Here is a 21182-nt window from a genome sequence, read left to right as displayed (position 1 = left end):
GGGAGATCTATTTAGAAAATGTAGAAGATACAGTGTGAACAACAGATTAAGACATTGCAATATATCCACAAAAAATACAGAAAATATTTAAAAGGAAAAGACTGGATAAAAGGAAAAAAAATGCACATATATAATTATCAAGAAAGCTAAAAGATTCCAAAAAAGTTAGTCAACAACTGGGTTTTGAATAAATTCAATACACATATAAACAATTATATGCACAAGACACATTTATATATACACAAATACTTCTGTAAACTGTAAGCTCAAGTGAACAAAGCCAAAAGAAAGTAACTAAATCTAACATTAAACAGACAGAAAAGTCCCCTCAACTACTCTAAATAAGGAAAATGAGAAAGAGCCAAAATAGATCAGAATTAAGGACCAATATAACCAGAAACAGATGATTTACAACCAATTCCCCAAATTTAAAGGAAATTATTTCCTCACAAACGATTACAATTTACCCTAGAAGAACCTAACTAGATAAATTCCATAAAACACCACATATACTTTAAAATAACAGAGAATTACAATATACTTCAGATCAGAAAAGGTGAAAAGCTCCTTACTAATAACAAAATTCAAGAGAAAAGTATCAAAAAAGAAAAGCAGGTAATGTTACTTATGAATGTTACTTTTAAATGTAAAAATTTAAATATAACAATAGCCCATTAGCCAAAAAATCCTACAGTGTATATATTCGAACCAAGTAGACCTTATTGTAGAAGTGCCAACGTGGTTCAATATTGGGAAATCTATAAAAAAGAAATAATTTATTAACAAATGGAAAAAATGAAAACACCACATGAGTACATCAACAGACTTGGTCAAATTACATCCTGAAAATTATGACTGTTCAGAAATATTAAAATCCTAAAAACAAAAATGTCTAAATGATAAAGGCCAACTTATCCAGAACCAATAAAAATTACTGTAAAGTCACTTCCATTAAAATCATGACCAAAATATGAGTCTGCAATCACTGTTTAAACAAATAGAGTATGGCAATAAAATGAAATAAATAATGAATATAAATATTTGGAAAAGAGATATATTCTATTATCTTTACTGATGACAATTCAAATGAAATCTAGTTAAAATGAAAAATAAAGTATTCTAATTTTCCAGGAAAATAAAAAAAATAGTCAATTTTCCACTTGGTTATAAGGTAAATATACAAAAATCTTTGAATTAACAATAACTAGCTTTAAAGAAAAAAATTCTATTCATAATATAACAAATTTTTAGAAGGTAAAATAAATAAAAATAGCTTTAATAGCAGTTTATCCCACCTAAACAGAATTTAAAACAAAAAACAAAATGAGAAAAGAGGGACTTCCATATGGATAAAAAGTAACACACCAAACTTAGCGTGCAATGAGCAATTTAGTTTTTAAATCATAGCAACAGTTAAAAAAAAAATACAGGGAGAAAAAGATTAACTTTTTCAAGTTAGAAGATTTTAAGACACTACTCTTGGGTAATTCCAACAGATGAAAGATAATGCCAAGACCAAAAAATTACAAATTAACCTTAAGTTAAAAGCATACAAAATATTCCAAAAAACGAATCTTAAAATGGAATAAATGAAGGCTTAATAAAATGCAAACGACATCTCACAGACTCTACTTTCTAAAGATTACATGCAAAAAAAATACACTTCATTTAAAAAAGAAGAAAAAAATGTCACCCAAAGACATTGAAAGCAATGAAGTGACTGTCAGACTGGACTTCATTAAAAACTACTCTTCTGCCAAAGTCACAGTAAAGAGAATGAAAAGACAGGCCAAAAACTGGGAGCAAAACATCTGCAAAGGGCACCCCTGATTTAAAAAAAAAACACAAAAAACCCTGTTATCCAGAATATACAACCTCCCCCTCCTTTGTGCTTTTTTTTAGTTTATTTATTTAGAGAGAGACAGAGACCACAAGAGTCTCTGGATCGGCAGGGAGGGAGAGAATCCCAAGCAGGCTCCAAGATGCCAGCGCAGAGCCTGATGCAGGGCTTGAACTCACCAATCTGTGAGATCATGACCTGAGCCAAAACCAAGAGTCAGACACTTAACTGAGCCACCCAGGCACCCCAGAATATACAGAGACCCCTTTAAAATTAACATTAAGAATATGAACAACCCAATTAAGAAATAATCCGAAGACATGAACAGATACCTCACTAAAAGACATAAATTAAAATTAACTGCCATTTATTACCGGTGGGAATTCAAAACAGTAAAGAGCTTGGCAGTCTCTTACAAAACTAAATACATTAAAAAAGATTTTTTAAAAATATTTTTGAGAGCGAGAGAGCACACGTGTGGGCAAGAGGTGGGGGAAGGGGAGAAGACAGAGAGAGAGGGGGACAGAAGATCTGAAGTGGGCTCTGTGCTGATGTGGGCCTCTAACTCACCAAACCATGAGATCATGACCTGAGCCGAAGTTGAACACTAAACCGACGGAGCCACACAGGTGCTCCAAAAACTAAATAATTACCACAGGATCAAGCAAGCATGCTCCCTGGTTATTTACCAAAATGGTTGAAAACTTACGTCTACACAAAGACCTACTCATTAATGTTTGTAATCGTTTTAACCATTGCCAAAACGCAGAAGCAAAACTAAGATGTCTTTCAGTAGGTGAATGGATAAATTTGTGGCAAGTCCAAACAATGAAATATTATTCACTATTACTATTGTTATTATTCAGTCCCGAAAAGAAAAAAGGCACTAAGCCATGAAAAAATAGCACATTAAATATATATTAAGTGAATGATGACTGCCTGAAGATATACTGTATGATTCTAACCATACGATATTCAGAAAAGTAAAACTATATAAACAACAAAACTAAAATTATATAAATAATAAAAAGATGGGTGTTTGCCAGCGGTAAGTGGTGGAGAAGTTTAAGGGAGTGAAACTATTCCATTTGACATTGTCATGATAGGTACAGGTCATTAACATTTGTTAAAACTCATAGAATGCATAACACTTAGAGTTAACTCTAATGTAAACTGGACTCTGGGTAATAATGATGTGTCAATGTAGGATCATTAATTTTAACAAATGTAACAGCTTGGTGAGAGATGCTGATATGCATCTGTATGCACGTAAGGGGAGGGGGTATTAAGGAACTGTTTTGTGTTCAATTTTGCTAAGAACTTATAATCGCTCTACAAAAAACTATTTAAAACAATCCCAAACCTAGAAACCAAAAAAAACCAAAACAAAAAAAAACAACCACCACTTAATAACTTTTTACTAAAGAAATCAAATGATGGAAAAAGAAAAGATATTGGGAACTGAGTAAAATGAAAATTATGTCAAATCTTAAGCAACAGTTATATCAGTACAAAAAAATAAGAATGTGTAACAACCATGAGCTAGTACTCAAGAAGCTAGAAAAAATGCAACAGAATAACCAAGATCACAGCAGAAATAGACTGAATAGTTGTCCCCTCCAAAATACAAAGTAAAGGCAATGACAGGATTTCTAACTCTATGCTAAATTATTAAACCTCAACAAAATAAGTATCTGGAAAAACATAAATTAGAAAAAAGTTAAAACTGGAATAGCTCAATAACCACCGAAGAATTTGAAATGGTAATCCAAAATCTCTATCCTCAAAAAGTATTAGGTCCGGTTCGTTTTTAGTTGTATTCTATCAAGCTGCTAAGAAATAAGTTATGCATTAGGAGCACATGTACCCCAATGTTCATAGCAGCAATGTCAACAATAGCCAAAACATGGAAAGAGCCTAAATGTCCATCACCTGATGAATGGATCAAGAAGATGTGGTATATATACAATGGAGTACTGGAGTACTACATGGCAGTGAGAAAGAATGAAATCTGGCCATTTGTAGGAAAGTGGATGGACCTTGAGGGTGTCATGATAAGTGAAATAAGTCAGGCAGAGAAGGACAGATACCATATGTTTGCACTCATAGGTCTAACAGGAGAACAGGAGAAGCCTAATGGAGGACCAGGGGGAGGGGACGAGGGAAAGAGAGTTGGGGAGAGAGAGGGATACAAAACTTGAGAGACTACTGAATACTGAAAACGAACTGAGGGTTGAAGGGGAAGGTGGGGGAAAGGGGTGGTGGTGATGGAGGAGGGCACTTGTGGGGAAGAGCACTGGGTGTTGTATGGAAACCAATTTGACAATAAACTATTAAAAAAAAAGAAATAAATGATGCATCATTTATGTAAGTTGTTCTAAGGATCAAAAAGAGAAGTGTTATTACCCAGACAGAAACAACCTAAGTAGGATATTAGCAAACTGAATTCAGAAGGAATTAAATATTCATATGCACATATATTGACTCTTAACATCCTTAATAACCAAGATTCACCTTAGTGAAGATGAGACATCAGAAAATCTATCTCTGTACTTGTACTTCAACAGACTACTGAAGATATATCATGACCATCTCAGCTGCTACAGAAAAAAGCAACGGAGTATTTTAAAATCCAGTTCATAATGACCTCTCTCAGCAAACCAGGAACAGAAGAAAGAAGCATCAACTTAATAAGGGTTGTATATACATCAAAAAGCTATAGTTAACATATTTAATGGAGAGATCCAATACATATTTGCTTTGAAAGAGAAAACAAGATAAAAATGACATTTTATTACTGCTACTGTTTACCACAGTACTAGAGGTTCTGGTTGACACAACAGAAGTTGAACGATTAGATATGATGATTAGAAAACCTCATTATTTGAGGAAGATAGTGTTAACACACACAGACAACCCACAAAGCAACAGGAGTTCAGCAAACCTCCTGGATAAACACTCCCAGATGAAGCGTAAGAGGAAGGTTCAAAATAGCACCAAATTTTATTAACAGAATGAGAGATGAACAAGCCTTCAATAGGAAAAATTTTAAGCTATATTAAAAAACAGACACAAAAGAACTACCATGTTCACTGATAGGACTTAATATTGTAAATATGCTCCTATAATCTATAAATTCAATGCAACTCCAATCAAAATACGAAAAATATCTTTTTGGACAACCGGACAAATTGATTATGAATTTATTTACATAGGACAATGTCATTTATAGAAAAAATATTTATCATATATAGAAAACCCTACAAAAAACCTGTTAGAAACAGTAAATTCAGTAACGTTGCAGGGTACAAAAATCTGCTAGATTTCTAAACATGAATAAAGTTAAGAAAAATAAATCCCAGTTATGAGTGCACCAAAAATAATACCTAGGAAACAATGTAATCAAGGAGGTGAAAAGACCTGTACACTGAAAACTAAGGGATGAAAAGAATTGAAGACTAAATAAATGGAAAAAACGTTCCATGCTCATGAATTGAAAAAGCTAATACTGTTCAAATGTCCATACTACCTAAAGCAATCTACAGAATCAATGTAATCCCTATCAAAATTCCAATGACACTTTTCAATAATAAAAAAAAGGACACATTATCCTAAAATTTGGATAGAACCACAAAAAGACTGAATAGCTAAAAAGTTATCTGAACAGCAAAGCTGGAGGCATCACATTTCCTGTTCTCGAACTGAATTACCAAGGTACTATAATCAAAATAGTATAGTATTTGTATACTATAGCATAAACACAGCCATATAGATCAATATAACAGAATCAAGATCTCAGAAATAAACTCATGTATGGTTGATTAATTTATGGCAAAGGAGGCAAAAATATACAAGAAAGGACAGCCACATGCAAAAGAACAAAACTAGGTTAGTATTTTCAACCATGCACAAAAATCAGCCCAAAATGGATTTAGGCTTAAATGTAATACCTAAGCCATAAAACTACTAGGAAAAAAAAAGAGGCAGTAAAAGCTCCTTGACCACCACTCTTGCCAATCATTTTTTTGAATCTGATTCCAACAGCAAAGATAGAAAGAGCAAAGTAAATAAGTGGACTACCTCAAACTAAAAACCTCTGGCACAACAAAGGAAATCAACAAAATGAAAAAACCTACTGAAAGAAAAATATTTGCAAAACATGTATATGGTAAAGGGTCAATATCTAAAATCTATAAAGAGCTCATACAACTTAGCAGTAGACCGCCACCCCAAAATCTGATTTAAAAAACAGGCAGAGGATCTGAACAGACATTTTCCCAAAGATAAACAAATGACCAAAAGACTTATGAAAAGATGCTCAACATATCAAGGAAATACAAATCAAAACCACAATGTGGTATCACCTTACATTTGTTAGAATGCTTATTATCAATAAGAAATAATAAATGTTAGCCATGATGGGGGAAAAAGAGATCCTCAGGCACTGTTGGTGGGAATGTAACTGCTGTAGCCCCCATAGAGAACATTATGAAGGCTCTTCAAAAACACTAACAGTAAAACTACCACACTATCCAGCTGTTCCACTTTTGGGTATTTATCCAAAGAAAATGAAAACATTAACTCAAAAAGATGTATGTACCCCTAGGTTCATAGCAGCATTATTATTTACAACAGCCAAGATATGGAAATAACCTAAGTGTCCTGAAATGGATAAGTGGATAAAGATGTGGTACACACACAAAAGTACTATTCAGCAATCTTGCCATTCGCAATAACATAGATGGGCCTTGAAGGCATTATGCTAAAGTGAAATAAGTCAAAGGGAGAAAGACAAATACCCGATGATCTCACATGTAGAATCTAAAAAACAATCTAAAAAAATCAAACTCAGATATAAAGAACAGATTGGGGATGGAGGTTGGAAATCAGTGAAGGAGGTAAATAGGTATAAATTTCCCGTTATAAGTTATGGAGATATAATTCACAACATGGTAATTACTGTTAATACTGTTCTACATTTGAAGACTGAGAGTACATCCTTAAAGTCCTCATCAGAAGAAAAAAAGATTTGTAACCATGTATGACAGATGTTAACTAGATTTATTGTGATCATTTCATAATGCATATATCAAATAATTATGTTGTAAAATCTAAAACGTTACATGTCAATCACACCTCAATTAAAAAAAACATGTAGAGGGGCGCCTGGGTGGCTCAGTCGGTTAAGCCTCCGGCTTCGGCTCAGGTCAGATCTCACGTTCGTGGGTTCGAGCCCCGCGTCAGGCTCTGTGCTGACAGCTAGCTCAGAGCCTGGAGCCTGTCTTCAGATTCTGTGTCTCCCTCTCTCTCTGACCCTCCCCCTCTCATGCTCTGTCTCTCTCTGTATCAAAAATAAATAAAACAGTAAAAAAAAAAAATTAAAAAAAAAAACATGTAGAATATAAAGAAATAACAAGAAAAAAAACCCACAAAAAATCTACAAAAGGTTTCCTAAACTTTTCCCACTACATGCATGTCGGAGGACATTTATGCAAGTGATCACCTATTAGCGAGGGTAGAGGGGAGTGAAGATGAAGAATAAAGTAAAAAAAATGTGAGAAATCCTCCCAGGACCAATGACAATGACCATCATCTGAGAAGTTCAAGTAATTCAAATCTGTGTACCTGAAATCTAAAAAAAATTAAAGCAAAAAGAAAAATTCAAATATACAGTATTTTTAGATGAGAAAATTTAATAGAAAATGTCAATTCTTCCAAAATTGAAATGAATTAAATATAATCCCAGATAAAAACTCAATTTTGGGGCCGCCCCCTCGCCCGTCACACAACGCACGTTCGTGGGGAACCTGGTGCTAAACCATTCGTAGACGACCTGCTTCTGGGTCGGGGTTTCATATGTAGCAGAGCAGCTCCCTCGCTGCGATCTATTGAAAGTCAGCCCTCGACACAAGGGTTTGTAAAAAAGTTAAAAACAAACAAACAAAAAAACCCCCTCAATTTTGTCCTTTGAGTTTGTATGGGGGATATGTGTGTATTTACAGATTATTTTTGGAGGGGGATACAAGAATTCACACACTAACACTGAAAACAGTTAAGGAAATAATGAAAAGAGAAACCATGAAGACTTGCCTTACTAAATATTAAAATTATTTTAATCAGAAAATGTATAAAATTGGATGAAAAACAAATAGATATGGACAGTGGAGAAGAAAACCCACAAATAGATGCCAGAACAAGTGAAAATTTAATATATGACAAAAAAGATTCTTTCAACTGAGGGGAAAGAGGAGTGTGATAGACAATGGACACAACCGAAACATTAATGGTGATGGTCCCCTCAAGGTGGAAAAACTTAGGGTGATATTTACTTTCTTCTTCTTAACTTATGTTTGCTTCTTAATCCCTCAAGTGAAACTGCATTATTTAAATCAATAGAAAAAACATGCAGCTATCACTAGTCAAAAATACAAAAAGGCACTTACAATGGAAGAATACGACATGGACAAATAATAACCATTCAACTTTAAAAAACAGAAGATATGAGAAACTTTAAAACATTTAAGTACATTTCATAATTAAAAGTCTTTCCCTCCATATTGAATGAAAATATTAACACATTTATAATCAAGTCACAGGCTTCTGCATTTCCCCAACCATAATATGAGGATACCAGCTACCTCTTAGGACTATTTTGATGAAATGAGATTATACATAGAAAAGTCTTCCTTCCATTGATCTTTTATGGAATTAAAAAACACAAAAATCAAAGAAAACCTTGAGGCCAAAAGGTATGGCACTTATCAAGAAGGATAAAATAGGCATATTTAAGTGAAACTTTCAGGCTTAAATTATTTTTCCAAACATCATAGAAATATGTAACAGAACACCACATACAGAAACATCAACAAAAACAACTCCAACTGCTATCTTAAAATCAAGTATGGAGAAAAATAAATACAGCATAGCAGTATTCTCTCCTTCCCTAAGGGAGGGAAAAGTCAATCCTGATTATTGTATTTGTCTTTCTGACATAATTAGGGAAGGTACGAGCAAAAAAGTATTTTAAAATTCTGTGCATTAAGTAGAGTTTACATTAAGATTTATAATAATAAACAAGGGCACACAAATGTTTGTATACAATAGCACGTTCTAATATAACCTTATGTGAAAATTATTGGTTAATTATGGCGTACCTACAAGTTGTTTCCCTTCTAATCGTAATAAGGAAATTCAAATCCCTATAAAATCTGACAAATATCTGATTCCTTTTTTTCTCACTAAATCCCATCAAAATTAGATTTTAAGATAAATCATTCAAATATTTTTTTTAAGTAGACTTCACGCCCAGCACAAACCCCAACATGGAGCCTGATTTCATGACCCTTCAAGACCTGAGCTGAGATTGAGTGTCAGATGCTTAACCGACTAAGCTACCCAGGTGCTCCTCAAACAATTTTCCAACCTTTGGTATAGAAAAGAAAGAAAAAAAGATTCAACTTTAGTAGATAAACTTTAAATTAGAAATAAGGATCAATGCTGTAGGCTAAAAAAGTATAATGAAATAAATATATTCGAGGTACTTACCGCACCAGATGCTGTACCTTAAAAAAAAAAAAAGGAATATTAACAATGTGATAAATCATATTCTTCTTGAGTGAACAGTTTTATATTATTTGTTCATATGATTTATTCTGTCTTATCCTGTCACATCAAATATCCTAAGGTTGTCCCATGTGACCTATATGCATGCTCCTTTTCCCACAAAACTAACAGCTACAATGTAATACATTTTCAGAATTAAGTGGCACTTTGAACTTTCAAAATAAAAACTCACTTGGATCCAGTTTGAGAAGTATTAACAACCTCTGCTTTTTGTTTCTTGTCTTGCTATTATAGGTGTTTATCTTGGCTAATTCCTTTACTATACTGCTGAAATATAATAATGCCTCAGATGCTTTAGATTTCTGGCAAATTCAACTATACAATTCCACACTTGTGTACAATACAGTATCCATTAGCTACAACCTTTCCCTGTTTAAAGTGAAAATTTTAATAAAGAGTAAGACTTAAAAATTTAATTCTTTTGCACTAGCCAATTTCAAGTCCTCAGGAATCACATATGGCTATTGACTACTGTATTCAGCAGTAAATATTACAGAACACTCCATCACTGCAGAAAGGTCTATATCCTACATTATTATCAAAACCCCTTTAGAAATAAGGGAAATCCCTATTTATAGTTTAACCTTAGAAATTAGCAATTTAAAACTATGTGTAAAAAAGAAACAGTAACTATATGTAAAAAGAATAAAACAAAATACACACACACACACACACACACATATGTACTGAGAACAGTCAAAAGAAGCTGCTATGGATATCATAGCATTTATAAAGTAATTAAGAAGGAATTTTAGGAGTCTGTTTCAGACTCACAGACACAGGAAACAAAATGCTGGTTACCAAAGAAGGAATGGCAAAATGGTGAAGAGGATTAAGAGATACAAACTTCCAGTTGTAAAATAAGGCAATATAGTAAACAGCATAGCAAGTATAGTCAAGATTATTGTAATAACTCTGGATTTGACAAATGGTAACTAGAATTACTATGGGGATCATTTTGTAATGTACAAAAATATCGAATCAAAATGTTCTACAACTAAAACTAATAGAATATTATATGTCAACTATACTTCAATTAAAAATAAAGAAATTTTAAGACAATTTTCCAGCAGTATTTAGGTTAACTGTAATAATAATCAGCTCTAGATATCTAAATAGGCAAAATACTATACTATGCATTTCACAACATCACTTTAGCTTAAGTAAATTTGTAATTATCCTTAAAAATTTTTTTTAAAAGTTTACTTATTTTTGAGACAGAGAGAAACAGAGCATGAGTGGGAGAGGGGAAGAGAGAGAGACACACAGAATCTGAAACAGGCTCCAGGCTTTGAACTGTCAGCATAGAAACCAAGGCAGGGCTCGAACCCACGAGCTGTGAGATCATGACCTGAGCTGAAGTCGGCTGCTTAACCGACTGAGCCACCCAGGCGCCCCAATTTGTGAAATATCTTAAAAAAGACCAACTATGCCTCATATAAACCTGCAGGAAAACACATAGTATATTTTAAATGGTTAAAATCATGTTTAAAACAAGAAATGTTTTGGCATAATCATAGAATAAAGTTCAGCATCTGTAAAGCCAATTTATCTGGAACATTATTTACTCATGGATAATTGAGGCATTACTATTATATATGAAAGGTACACTAGTTGAAATGAATAGTTATTGATAACTGGCTTTACCACAATGCTTACAAACCCCAAAGGCTCATGCTCCATATCTAAAGGAAGGAGTTACTATCTCAATCTACAATGTTTGCTGAGTACAAACATATACTCAACCAGAAATTTTTATTCAAACATTCTCTAATTGCCTATTGTGTTGATAAGGACCACTGTAAACAATGAGTATTCAGATAATCCCGTTTTTCAAGATAAATTCAATCTTTGTGTAAAAAGATAAATTTAATTATTACATAAGGGCCACAGATTTTAAATATTAACAACTAATTGTAAAATTTAAAAACAGTTTGGGTAAAGAATAACTGTAGACCAAATCTGGTCCCAGGACTCCAGATCTAGTAATTTTTTATGGACTCAATTATGAATGCTACTCCTGTTTCCCACAGGTTAAAAAAAAAGAAAAAGAAAAACAGTCAGGCGTTAATATTTAAACCATAAATGGTATACATACCAGCTGCTACATCCATATTATTTACTCCTGGCTGTAAGAAAAAAAAATGAAATTAGTAATATTCATCTGTTTAAATTATATTTTATGTAGTTCTTCATAAAGCACAATCAGTCCCCTTTATGTATAATTCTCAAGCCACTGATTTCAAAGATTCTCAGTAAGTTTCAGTTATTAGTTCCCTGAACTTGCTATAAATTGTGAAAGTATTAGTAACAGGGCTACTGAAGCACTTAAAGTGTTTTATTTATATGATCATCAGTTACATATAGATCCACAACCCTTTACCCACAATTTTGAAATAGAAAAAGCTCTAAAAACCAAGTGTTTTCAAATTACGAATCAACATTCATTAGAGTGGCAAAATCTGTCCTGAATGACATGAGCTCTCTGTCTTTATTTATCCCACCCCAGAGAGAACATCCCTAAGATATTGCTACAAAAATATTGTGCTCAAAATTATATGGCACTGTCCAACACCCCAAGGGAAATCTTTATACAATATATGGTACACACAAAGTATAATCTTACAATATTAGAACATTTAAAAATACATCTGGTCCAAGGGTTTTGGATAAGAGATTTGCAAACTTACCACCCCAGTGGAGTATGCCACATCTGCTCATTACAATCATTAGGCTATCAGGTAATAAATAAGTTATGCTAATATGAATATCATAATGATATACATAATTGCTATACAATCCAATAAGGGTGATAAGGCTGTCAAGCATTTTCTAAGTAATATGCTATCACTGAAGTCTCATGTAATATAAGTTTCAAATAAAACTTCTGATTTCTAAATCTAGGATCTGGTACTATATCCCTATTACATCAATTTTAATTAACACTCCATAAAGCAAATGTCTATTCTTTAAGATTAAAATGCTACCAGACCAGGGGCAGTGTGGCTCAGTGGGCTAAGCATCTGACTCTTGATTTTGGCTTAGGTCATGATCTCATAGTTGTGAGACAGAGCCCCCTGTTGGGCTCTGCTCTGGGAAGGGAGCCTGCTTAAGATTCTTTCTTCCTGTCTGTCCCTCCCGCTTGTGATGCGTGTGCTCTCCCCCCAGCCCCTCCAAAATGTAACCAGACCAATAAATGCTTCTAGTGGACAGGTTATACTTCTTAGTTATTCCATTCTTGTTTAACATAGAATAAAAAAGATTACATGTAAGTAGCGGAAAAAATGTGAATGCCTATCATTGAAGAACCTAAAAATATAAAGGCCCACTGTAATTCCCATTTTGTGTTACAGTACTCAAGACATACTTTAAAAGCTAACATAACTGCCTATAAAAAATACATATAGTATGTTATGTCACATATAAAAGTGGCAAAGCAGTCAAAACATCACAGAAAACAACTGTTACTAGATTACCGGTAAGGCAGGCTGCATGGAAGCTTGAGACATATGAGACATCATCATTCCAGGCATTACTGAAGACATCATTCCAGGCATCTAGAATAAAAGTAAAAAAAGATTACTATATAAACCAAAGCATTTAACAGGACTTTAAGAATCTATCTGGTTATCAAGGTTAATATGTACACCTCAAGATTTAAACCCAATGAACATTATATTACATGAATAGTATGCTTAGTAAGTGCTTGTTGAATGAATGAAGTATTTTGTCAATGAGCTATTTTAATATTTGCCATAATTTATATGTATAGTTAAAATTATTTTAACAAATAAACTTCAAGCTTTGCACTGTTATTTCTAATGTAAATTTGAGAATATTAATATCCTTTTAATTTTAACTCATCACTCATGTTTTTCTCCCTTCTTTGGAGCAAGATGAAAATTTTTTTTCTATTTCTGATCTTTGACTTTTAATATCTGTATTAAATAAATTTTTACAGTAATTGGCTCTTTAGAAAAGCCAAACTTCAGACATAAATCACCTATGCCTTCTCTCTCTTGAAAAGAAAAATTTTAAAAAGCACATAAATGAATACCTGAAGAAAGAAAATATTAGTTTTGGAGGTTAATCTAGCCTACCAATGACTGCCATTCAAATCTATGAATGAATCTTTACTACTAAAAATGAATAAAAATCATGAGGACTAACATAAATTTTCCAAGGATTTTGACCCAATATGCCTCCATATTAGTATAAATCCCACCTTATAATTTTGATTTTAATATGAATAAATCTAAGAAAAACATGGAGGGGGATAAAAATCATACATAATAATCACAGGTACTGGAACACGGTAACCAGATATTCAGTTTCAAATTAAATGAAAATTGGAGAAATACAAAAACAAACAAGTATATTGGTCAACAGGAACATATAAAGTCTACTAAAGGTAATGAGAACACCTGCATACTAAATTTTATTTGAGAAAGTCAACTCACAGAGCAAAATGAGGCTAAAATACCATTAAAATGAAGTAGCACTGTATTGATGGATTAAAAAACAAACAGAAAGGTTTTTTGTTCCTTAAAATAGCCAATAAATTGCTTAAACATCATGAAACAAAAACCTGGCAGAAAACATGTGACCAGTATTTGGAATATATGTTGAAATTAACAGTCGGGGAAAAAAAAGGTTCAGAATTTGAAAACAGAAGCAGAAGCCTCCACCACCCAGGCTAAAAGAATTAGAGAAATAATTTATACATTAAGAGAAAAAAACAGAGTATACAATGAAAATTAGGCTTGTTCCCTCTTCTCACTGCTCCCAAAAGATAAACACTCACAATTTTACTGTAGACTAATAGCAAAGTAGTTTTGAATTCTTAAAGTCCTAAATAACTGATTATAAGGGGAAACATACTGGGCAACAGAGAGAAACAGTCTGGTATTTAAAATGGCCTATATATAAAATCCAAAGCTGTCAACATATCTAAAAACTAGAATTCTAAGCTAATCTAAAAAGCTGAACTTTGAAAACTTGGGAAGGAAGTATTTTCTCATAACAATTAAAGACAAAAAAAAGTGGGGTAAAATCATCACGTAACAGAACATTTTCACATGGTAGCAGTACAATAATGTAAGTTCAATTTGGAATACTCTGGACTTCATAAGACAGTGATCAAATCCTATTTAAATAACAAGGGACAAAAAATCCTTACATATAACAAAAGTTGACTAAAAGAACAGGCCAGTGACATGTAAAGCAAACAATATTTGAAAATCATTAAACAGTCTGACATTTCTCTTAATGGTTTTTCTTAACTTAGGCCATTTTTTGGCAGCACCATCAATATGAAACCATTCAAAATTTGTGTTTAGACTAAAGCTTATGGAATTGATTACAGAATGAGATTTAGTGTTAAATAAGAATCTAAATTCTCCCTCAATATCTCTGTGAATTCTGAGGGGCAGTTAGACTAAGCAACTAGTTAGGCTTATTCAACTGGACAAACATTGGAAAGAGTCTTAAAATTATGTACAACTATCTAAAGGTAAATAGATTATTAATGCAATTTTAGACAAAAAATTGTGATATTTTAAATATGAAGCTAAAGAACAAAAACATAAAATATGAAAAATACATTCTTATGAAAAGCTGTTAAAAGAATTAGACAAACTAAGAGCTCTTCCAGATGCCTAAGCATCACAAAAAGCTTGTTTTCCAAAGCCTGAAGAATCTACTTTGTAGAAATATTATGATTTCCTTTTTTAAACATTAATTTTAGGATACACATAATATGGGGATATATGTTTCAATCATCTGAATTCTTCCAGAGGATGTGGGTTAACTTAGGCCTTTTTGGGCAGCACATCAATAAGAAACTATTTAAAATTTCTAAGTTATCTCTATTTTGTTTTAATACAAACTGATCCAGATTGCAGGCTTATGAGATTTCTGGCTCAAATCCTCAGAAGTGATTTTTCTCCCCTCTGCCCAATAACCAAAGTTGAGGCATTCAAAACTAAGTTGTCCTTTTGTATATGGTAGGTTTACTTCTTGCTTCACATGAAGGGATAAATAACCCCCTTGGTCTTCCAGCTTGATCTGAAGAGTATTTTAGACTTCTCATTAGGGCTTTTTTTTTTTTTTTTCACCCTTAAGGGTATATAATATAATGGAGTATCTTGCCACTAACGGCATCTTAAATTCAATGAAAATGGGATGTTGACTCAAAATAGTTAAAGGAAAAAATTCTTAACACAGTTGCTACAATGATGCCACTACAAGTTCCATCAGCCAGGTCATTCTTAAAGCTACAAAGCAGTAGTTCATATAAGCTTACAGGAATGTAAACTATAAAATCACAGCCATGTAGAACTTCACAAATTTCAATTTAAGCTACCCTGGAGAATGCATTAAGTTTTAGAATTACAAACTTTTAGTTATTTGGAAACAGAAGAAAATGGGAATGGTAGAACACATACATTAAAATAAAAAAATAATTCAGATATATGATTTGGCACACTTTATTCATAAATGGCCACCTTTTATGTATATATACTATATAAAAATTTTTCCATGTATATTTCTATTCTTTTAATAATAAGTAAATCAATTATCACGATGTCCTCAGAAGAAATACCAGTGTGAAGAAACTAAAAAGCAAGTAGAAACTAGGGAGCAATCAGTAATTGCTAAATAGAAATACTAAATAGAAATAGTATCGCAATTTGGGAAGGTCCTAAAGTTAAATAAAAACAAGCCTGCTTCTTTCTTTACCAGATATTTTTAAAATAAAAGGTAAAGTAATAAAAATCTATTTCTTCACTGCTACAACACATTACTCAAAATGTAAACTAAATTAACCCAGTTGTTCTATGATAATAAAACAAAGCGAAGATCTTCACGAGGGCACTTCAAAAGTTCTTTTATTATTTCCTGAAGTTTTCCTGCTGGAAAGAAATCACACAACCTAAGCTATCTTGTCTATATATTAACTTTTAAATCTCATTGATTTTCAAAAAACCATTCTTTCTGTAAACCTGAAGTTGCAAACTGATTATCTAAAAAGTTAGATTGCCTTTTGTTTTTAATATATTTTTAAATGTTTATTCATTTTTCAGAGAAAGCGTGAGAGAGCATGAGAGCGTGCATGCGCAAGCGGGGTAGGAGCAGAGAAAGATGGAAGCACAGAATCCACAGCAGGCTCCAGGCTCTGAGCTGTCAGCACAGAGCCTGACACAGGGCTTGATTTCAAAAGCTATGAGATCATGACCTGAGCTGAAGTCAGAAGTCTAACTGACTGAGCTACCCAGGCATCCCATAAAAAGTTAGATTGCCTTTTTACTTGGTTCCTCTTAAATGTGTCAAAGTCAAATTCCACAAATAAGTATACAAAAGCTATTAAGTCTAGGACTTAAAAAACCATGATCTTTTATATCATTAACTTACCTTATGAATGAATGCAAAAAATCAATCAGTGAAAACCTATAAAAACTACAGCTCTGAATATAAGTAGATATTCACTGATTAGAAATAAACAGAAATACTTCTGTTTAAAGCATATCCTTAACAATCCAAAATAATAAGTACTTGCATTTTGGGACAGTTATTTAACTTTAGTCCTCTTCATCTACAATTATCTATAAGTTCAAGACATTTGAATTCTAATATTATTTAGATAAAAAATAGACATTTGAACAAACTTGAATAGAACCTTGCCATTTACGAGGTTTCATTCATTTTAGAACACACGTAATATAGATAGATATGTTTCGACACATCTGAATTTTTTTGAGAGGATTTGTGTCAACTTAGGCCATTCACATGGCAGCCCCACCAATATGAAATCATTAAGTATTTAATAAGTTAACTGCCAGCATTCAAAAATACTTAGTTCGCTAAATTCTCTCAACCTGGATAGTGTAGAACTGCTGAAGTATATACACTATTCCTTCAGACTCTAAGGAGGTTAGCTTAATGACATAATCTCCTACTGCTATTCGGGGAGACACTCTAGCTATTAAGTATAGTCTAGAGTGAGACTACCAGAATTTCTATACTAGCGTGGGCACTTACCAGCTGTGTGATCCTGGGCTAAATTTACTTAACCTATCTGGGCCTCCATTTTCTCCTTGTAACATGGGGGAAAATAGCACTCATCTGTTAAGACTATTATAGGGATCAAATGGGACCATGCATGGAAGGTGCACAAAATACTGCTCTATAAGACAGCTGTTTTATTACCACTGCTGTCCTTCAACTAAGATCATCAAAGTTTCTCTTCTATTGCCTGATCTCTCATCTATTCCCCAACTATTAGATTGACACCTTGGTTCTTTACCATAGTATCTAGTAAATAATGTAAAACCATCATCTTTGCTAAGAATCAACATGTGTAATAAGGCAATCCATTTTGAGCATCACATTTAGTGCTGGCTCTGCAATGTCACTGGACAAAATCACTTCATTCCCAGGGCCTTACTACTGCCATCTATAAATCAGACATATATCCTCTAGCCAATCACTTTACAGAGTCAAAAGGATCAAATCTCTCAACGTTATATACAAAGATGGTGCTAGAATTATAATCCTAGTACAGATTAGGCATCACCACCCTATTTTCTAAAACCTTAAAAAAAATTATGTGCAAACGGGCAAGTAAATAGTTTACATTGTTAATTGATACTTAGCCCACTATCTTTAAACTCCAAACTTCTTAAACGAGGGCAAAGAAAATATAAAGAAAAAATTGTTGGGTATGGATATATGGATATACAAAAACTTAAAAACAATTGAATGAAAATAAACTAATTTTAATTTTTAAAAAGCTCTAAACATGGACTAGGGATACACACACAAGCTGTGATGTCTCAAGTCATACAGAATTATATTTTAAAACTTCTTTAAAAAGTCACCGAAGTCTTCTTTCAAACACAAGCCATCTAGGATTCAAGTACAGAGGGGCATAAAACTCTTATTATCTCCTACCCCAATCCTTTCAACTAGATTCAGTTTGTATCTAGTTAAATCATTATAGATTGTTTATATGAAACTTTACTTTTTAGTTTCCTCTCAATTGTGGGCACCTTTACAACAAAGAGCACATCTCATTATGTACATATTACTAGTGAGAGGATGGTACACAGACACAGCAGAACTCAAAAGCCTATAGTAAACAACTTTATGAGCAGTTCTTATTTCTGTATAGGAGAGAGAAATTTTCCATTATATTTAACATATATATCCTAACACTTACATAATGACCTTGAAATTACTGAAGAAAAAAAAATCACCTTTCAGAGAATTAATCATTTTCTTCTATCACATGACCAAAGAAACTATACCAAGTCTATGTTTCTGAACAGAAATTTAATATTCATTCATTAATCAAAAGATAATAATTTAAAGTCTTAACCCCAGCAGAAAATCAGGACCTAACAAGTAAAATTATGTTTGTATTGTAGTGAGAACATTTTTTTTTTTAAGTCTAAGATACATGAGTTTTAAGGCGAAAAGAAAAATCAAAGCTAAAGATAAAACAAACTTATCCGTCAACTCAAAACAGTCCTCATTTGCTGGCATGATTAGTCTTTCAGAGGACATTGCTACCAGCATCATCCAGATTTGGAGAAGATTCAGGTTTTACTTTCAGTGTACTGTACCAAGTAAAAAAGAAGCATTTAGAAGCAGATATTCTTTCAAACCCATCACGCAAAACTTCATTATCTTTAGTAACCATTAATACAATATATTTTTCTTTAATAAGCAAAAGAAACATGATTACTTGACCAGAGAAAGAAAACAGATATAGAAGATTCACCTCCACAAAACTTATAAATGTCTTGAGTAACAGGACAGCCATCAGTTTGAAGATGAGAAAATAAAGTCAGTCAAGCATGTGAGGAATACCTGTTAAGTTTTCAGTACAGGGTATATATATTCATTTTAATACCACAACCAGAAGACCTAAATGCTTACTGACTAAACGTAATATGAAGGTATGGTCAAAGAAAGGAAGAATGAAAGACAAACAACTTCCATATGAGACAGCAATCTACTCATTCTTACTTTCACAAACCTTTTTTTGGTTTTTTTTTTTTAATTTTTGAGAGAAGAGACAGCGGGAGCAAGGGTCAGAAAGAGAGGGAAATAAAGAATCTGAAGCAGGCTCCAGGCTCTGAGCTAGCTGTAAGCACAGAGCCCGACACGGGGCTCGAACCCACGAACCGTGAGATCATGACCTGAGTCGAAGCCGGAAGCCAGACGCTTAACCAACTGAGCCATCCAGGCGCCCCGTTACGTTACTTTCACAAACCTTTACAACTTAGCTCTCTTATTTCTCTAGGTAAAAATCAAACACCCTAATACAGAGGTATATGATATACACAGCCACTAAATCTTTACCTAGCAACTGATATACAATTCCATGATTCTAAGTCATGTCATTGACATTTCTAACACGATTAAAAGTCAACCTGTTCACCTGTTGAGATTTGTTCTCCTTCCTTTTTAATTCTGTTACTCAATGAATACATTCCTTGCACTCTATAATGCTTCATTTACGTCTGTTAATACGAATTTGGATGTTGCCTTTCCTCCTAAAGACTAGACTACATGAATAAGCAGCCCCAATAATTTCTCACAAAACGCTAATTCCATGCAACATTAATTCCATGAAATGTGCTAGACAAAGCAAAATAAACACATAATGGGGGGTGGGGGCTAAGGAAGGCTGGGGAAGTGGGAGATGGTAAACACTACTTTAGTTAAGGTTTTTGAATGAATGAGTTCATATAAACCAATCAAAATCTAACTACACACTTAGAAATTATACAAACATATTAGATCTAGGTCAATCTATTCTTTTAAAAACATTAGTTGCCTGGATAATGTAAATGCATATAGAAAGCTACCAAGATTCAAGAATTATGAGCAAATAACCTAAAAAAAAAAAAAAAAAGGCTTTCTGTCACTCACTAATGTCCAATTCAATGGCATGGATTCTGTAAATACCCAAAAGTAAAGATAATTCAAAACCAATAGGAAGAAATCAATTGGTCAAATCAGCCAGAAAAACCCAAGATGCCAATACTTTGGATTTCTCTGCAAAAGCTATATTCCAAGTCATTTTCCCTTAGGGTACGGAAAAATTTATGGTAAGACTTCTTAAAAAGACGACCATCAATAAAGTCATACTGACAGAAATATATTTGCTTATAATTTAAAATAAAAGGAAATACATATTTTTGCTTTATTCACCAAAAATTATTTACTTCATCTTATCTTTCATTTTTATCAAATCAAAACACAACTGCAGAGAGGCAAACACTAATACGAAGTGGCAGTAACGCAAAGTCACAAGTAACCACTAAAAATAGTCACATGTAACATTTACTGTCTTCATGGTCTATAATGCAGAAAAAATATATTTTTGTTTCATTCATTCAACAAGTATTTTACTGAGCACCCATGCTGTGCCAAGAACTGTGCTCAGCAACTGCGGAGTTCTTAAAAAGTAGAAAACACAGGCCCTGCCCTCTAAGGGCTTACAGTCTATTACTTGCTGGAAAGACAGAGCAATTAAACCATTAAACAAGACAAATCAAAATTCAATTCCCAAATAAGCAAAATACTAAGAGTTATAGGCAGATTTCATTAGATTTTATTTTACTATTTTGAAGGGGAGGTGTATACCGGACAAAGTTATTGCTGAGGATCTTTGGGAGAAGGCAGAACTTGAAATGGTAGAACTTAG

General features: G+C 33.0%; 1 protein-coding gene across 11 annotated transcripts in view; it reads right to left on the bottom strand.

The window, feature by feature from the left end:
• The window catches only part of PRPF40A (pre-mRNA processing factor 40 homolog A), a 52770-nt gene that overhangs the window by 25732 nt on the left and 5856 nt on the right, over positions 1 to 21182 (bottom strand). For all 11 annotated transcript variants that reach the window (XM_029934573.1, XM_029934564.1, XM_029934569.1 and 8 more), the window contains 3 exons: positions 12940 to 13020; positions 11562 to 11592; positions 9386 to 9402 (listed from right to left, as the gene is read on the bottom strand). In XM_029934573.1, the coding sequence (XP_029790433.1) occupies positions 9386 to 9402; positions 11562 to 11592; positions 12940 to 13020 (129 nt within the window). The remainder of the gene's footprint in view (positions 1 to 9385; positions 9403 to 11561; positions 11593 to 12939; positions 13021 to 21182) is intronic.

The sequence above is a fragment of the Suricata suricatta genome, chromosome 3, assembly GCF_006229205.1.
Source record: "Suricata suricatta isolate VVHF042 chromosome 3, meerkat_22Aug2017_6uvM2_HiC, whole genome shotgun sequence".
In the NCBI taxonomy this organism is placed as follows: Eukaryota; Metazoa; Chordata; class Mammalia; order Carnivora; family Herpestidae; genus Suricata; species Suricata suricatta.
Note: the sequence above shows the minus strand (reverse complement) of the source record. Positions and strands in the feature narration are given on the sequence as shown.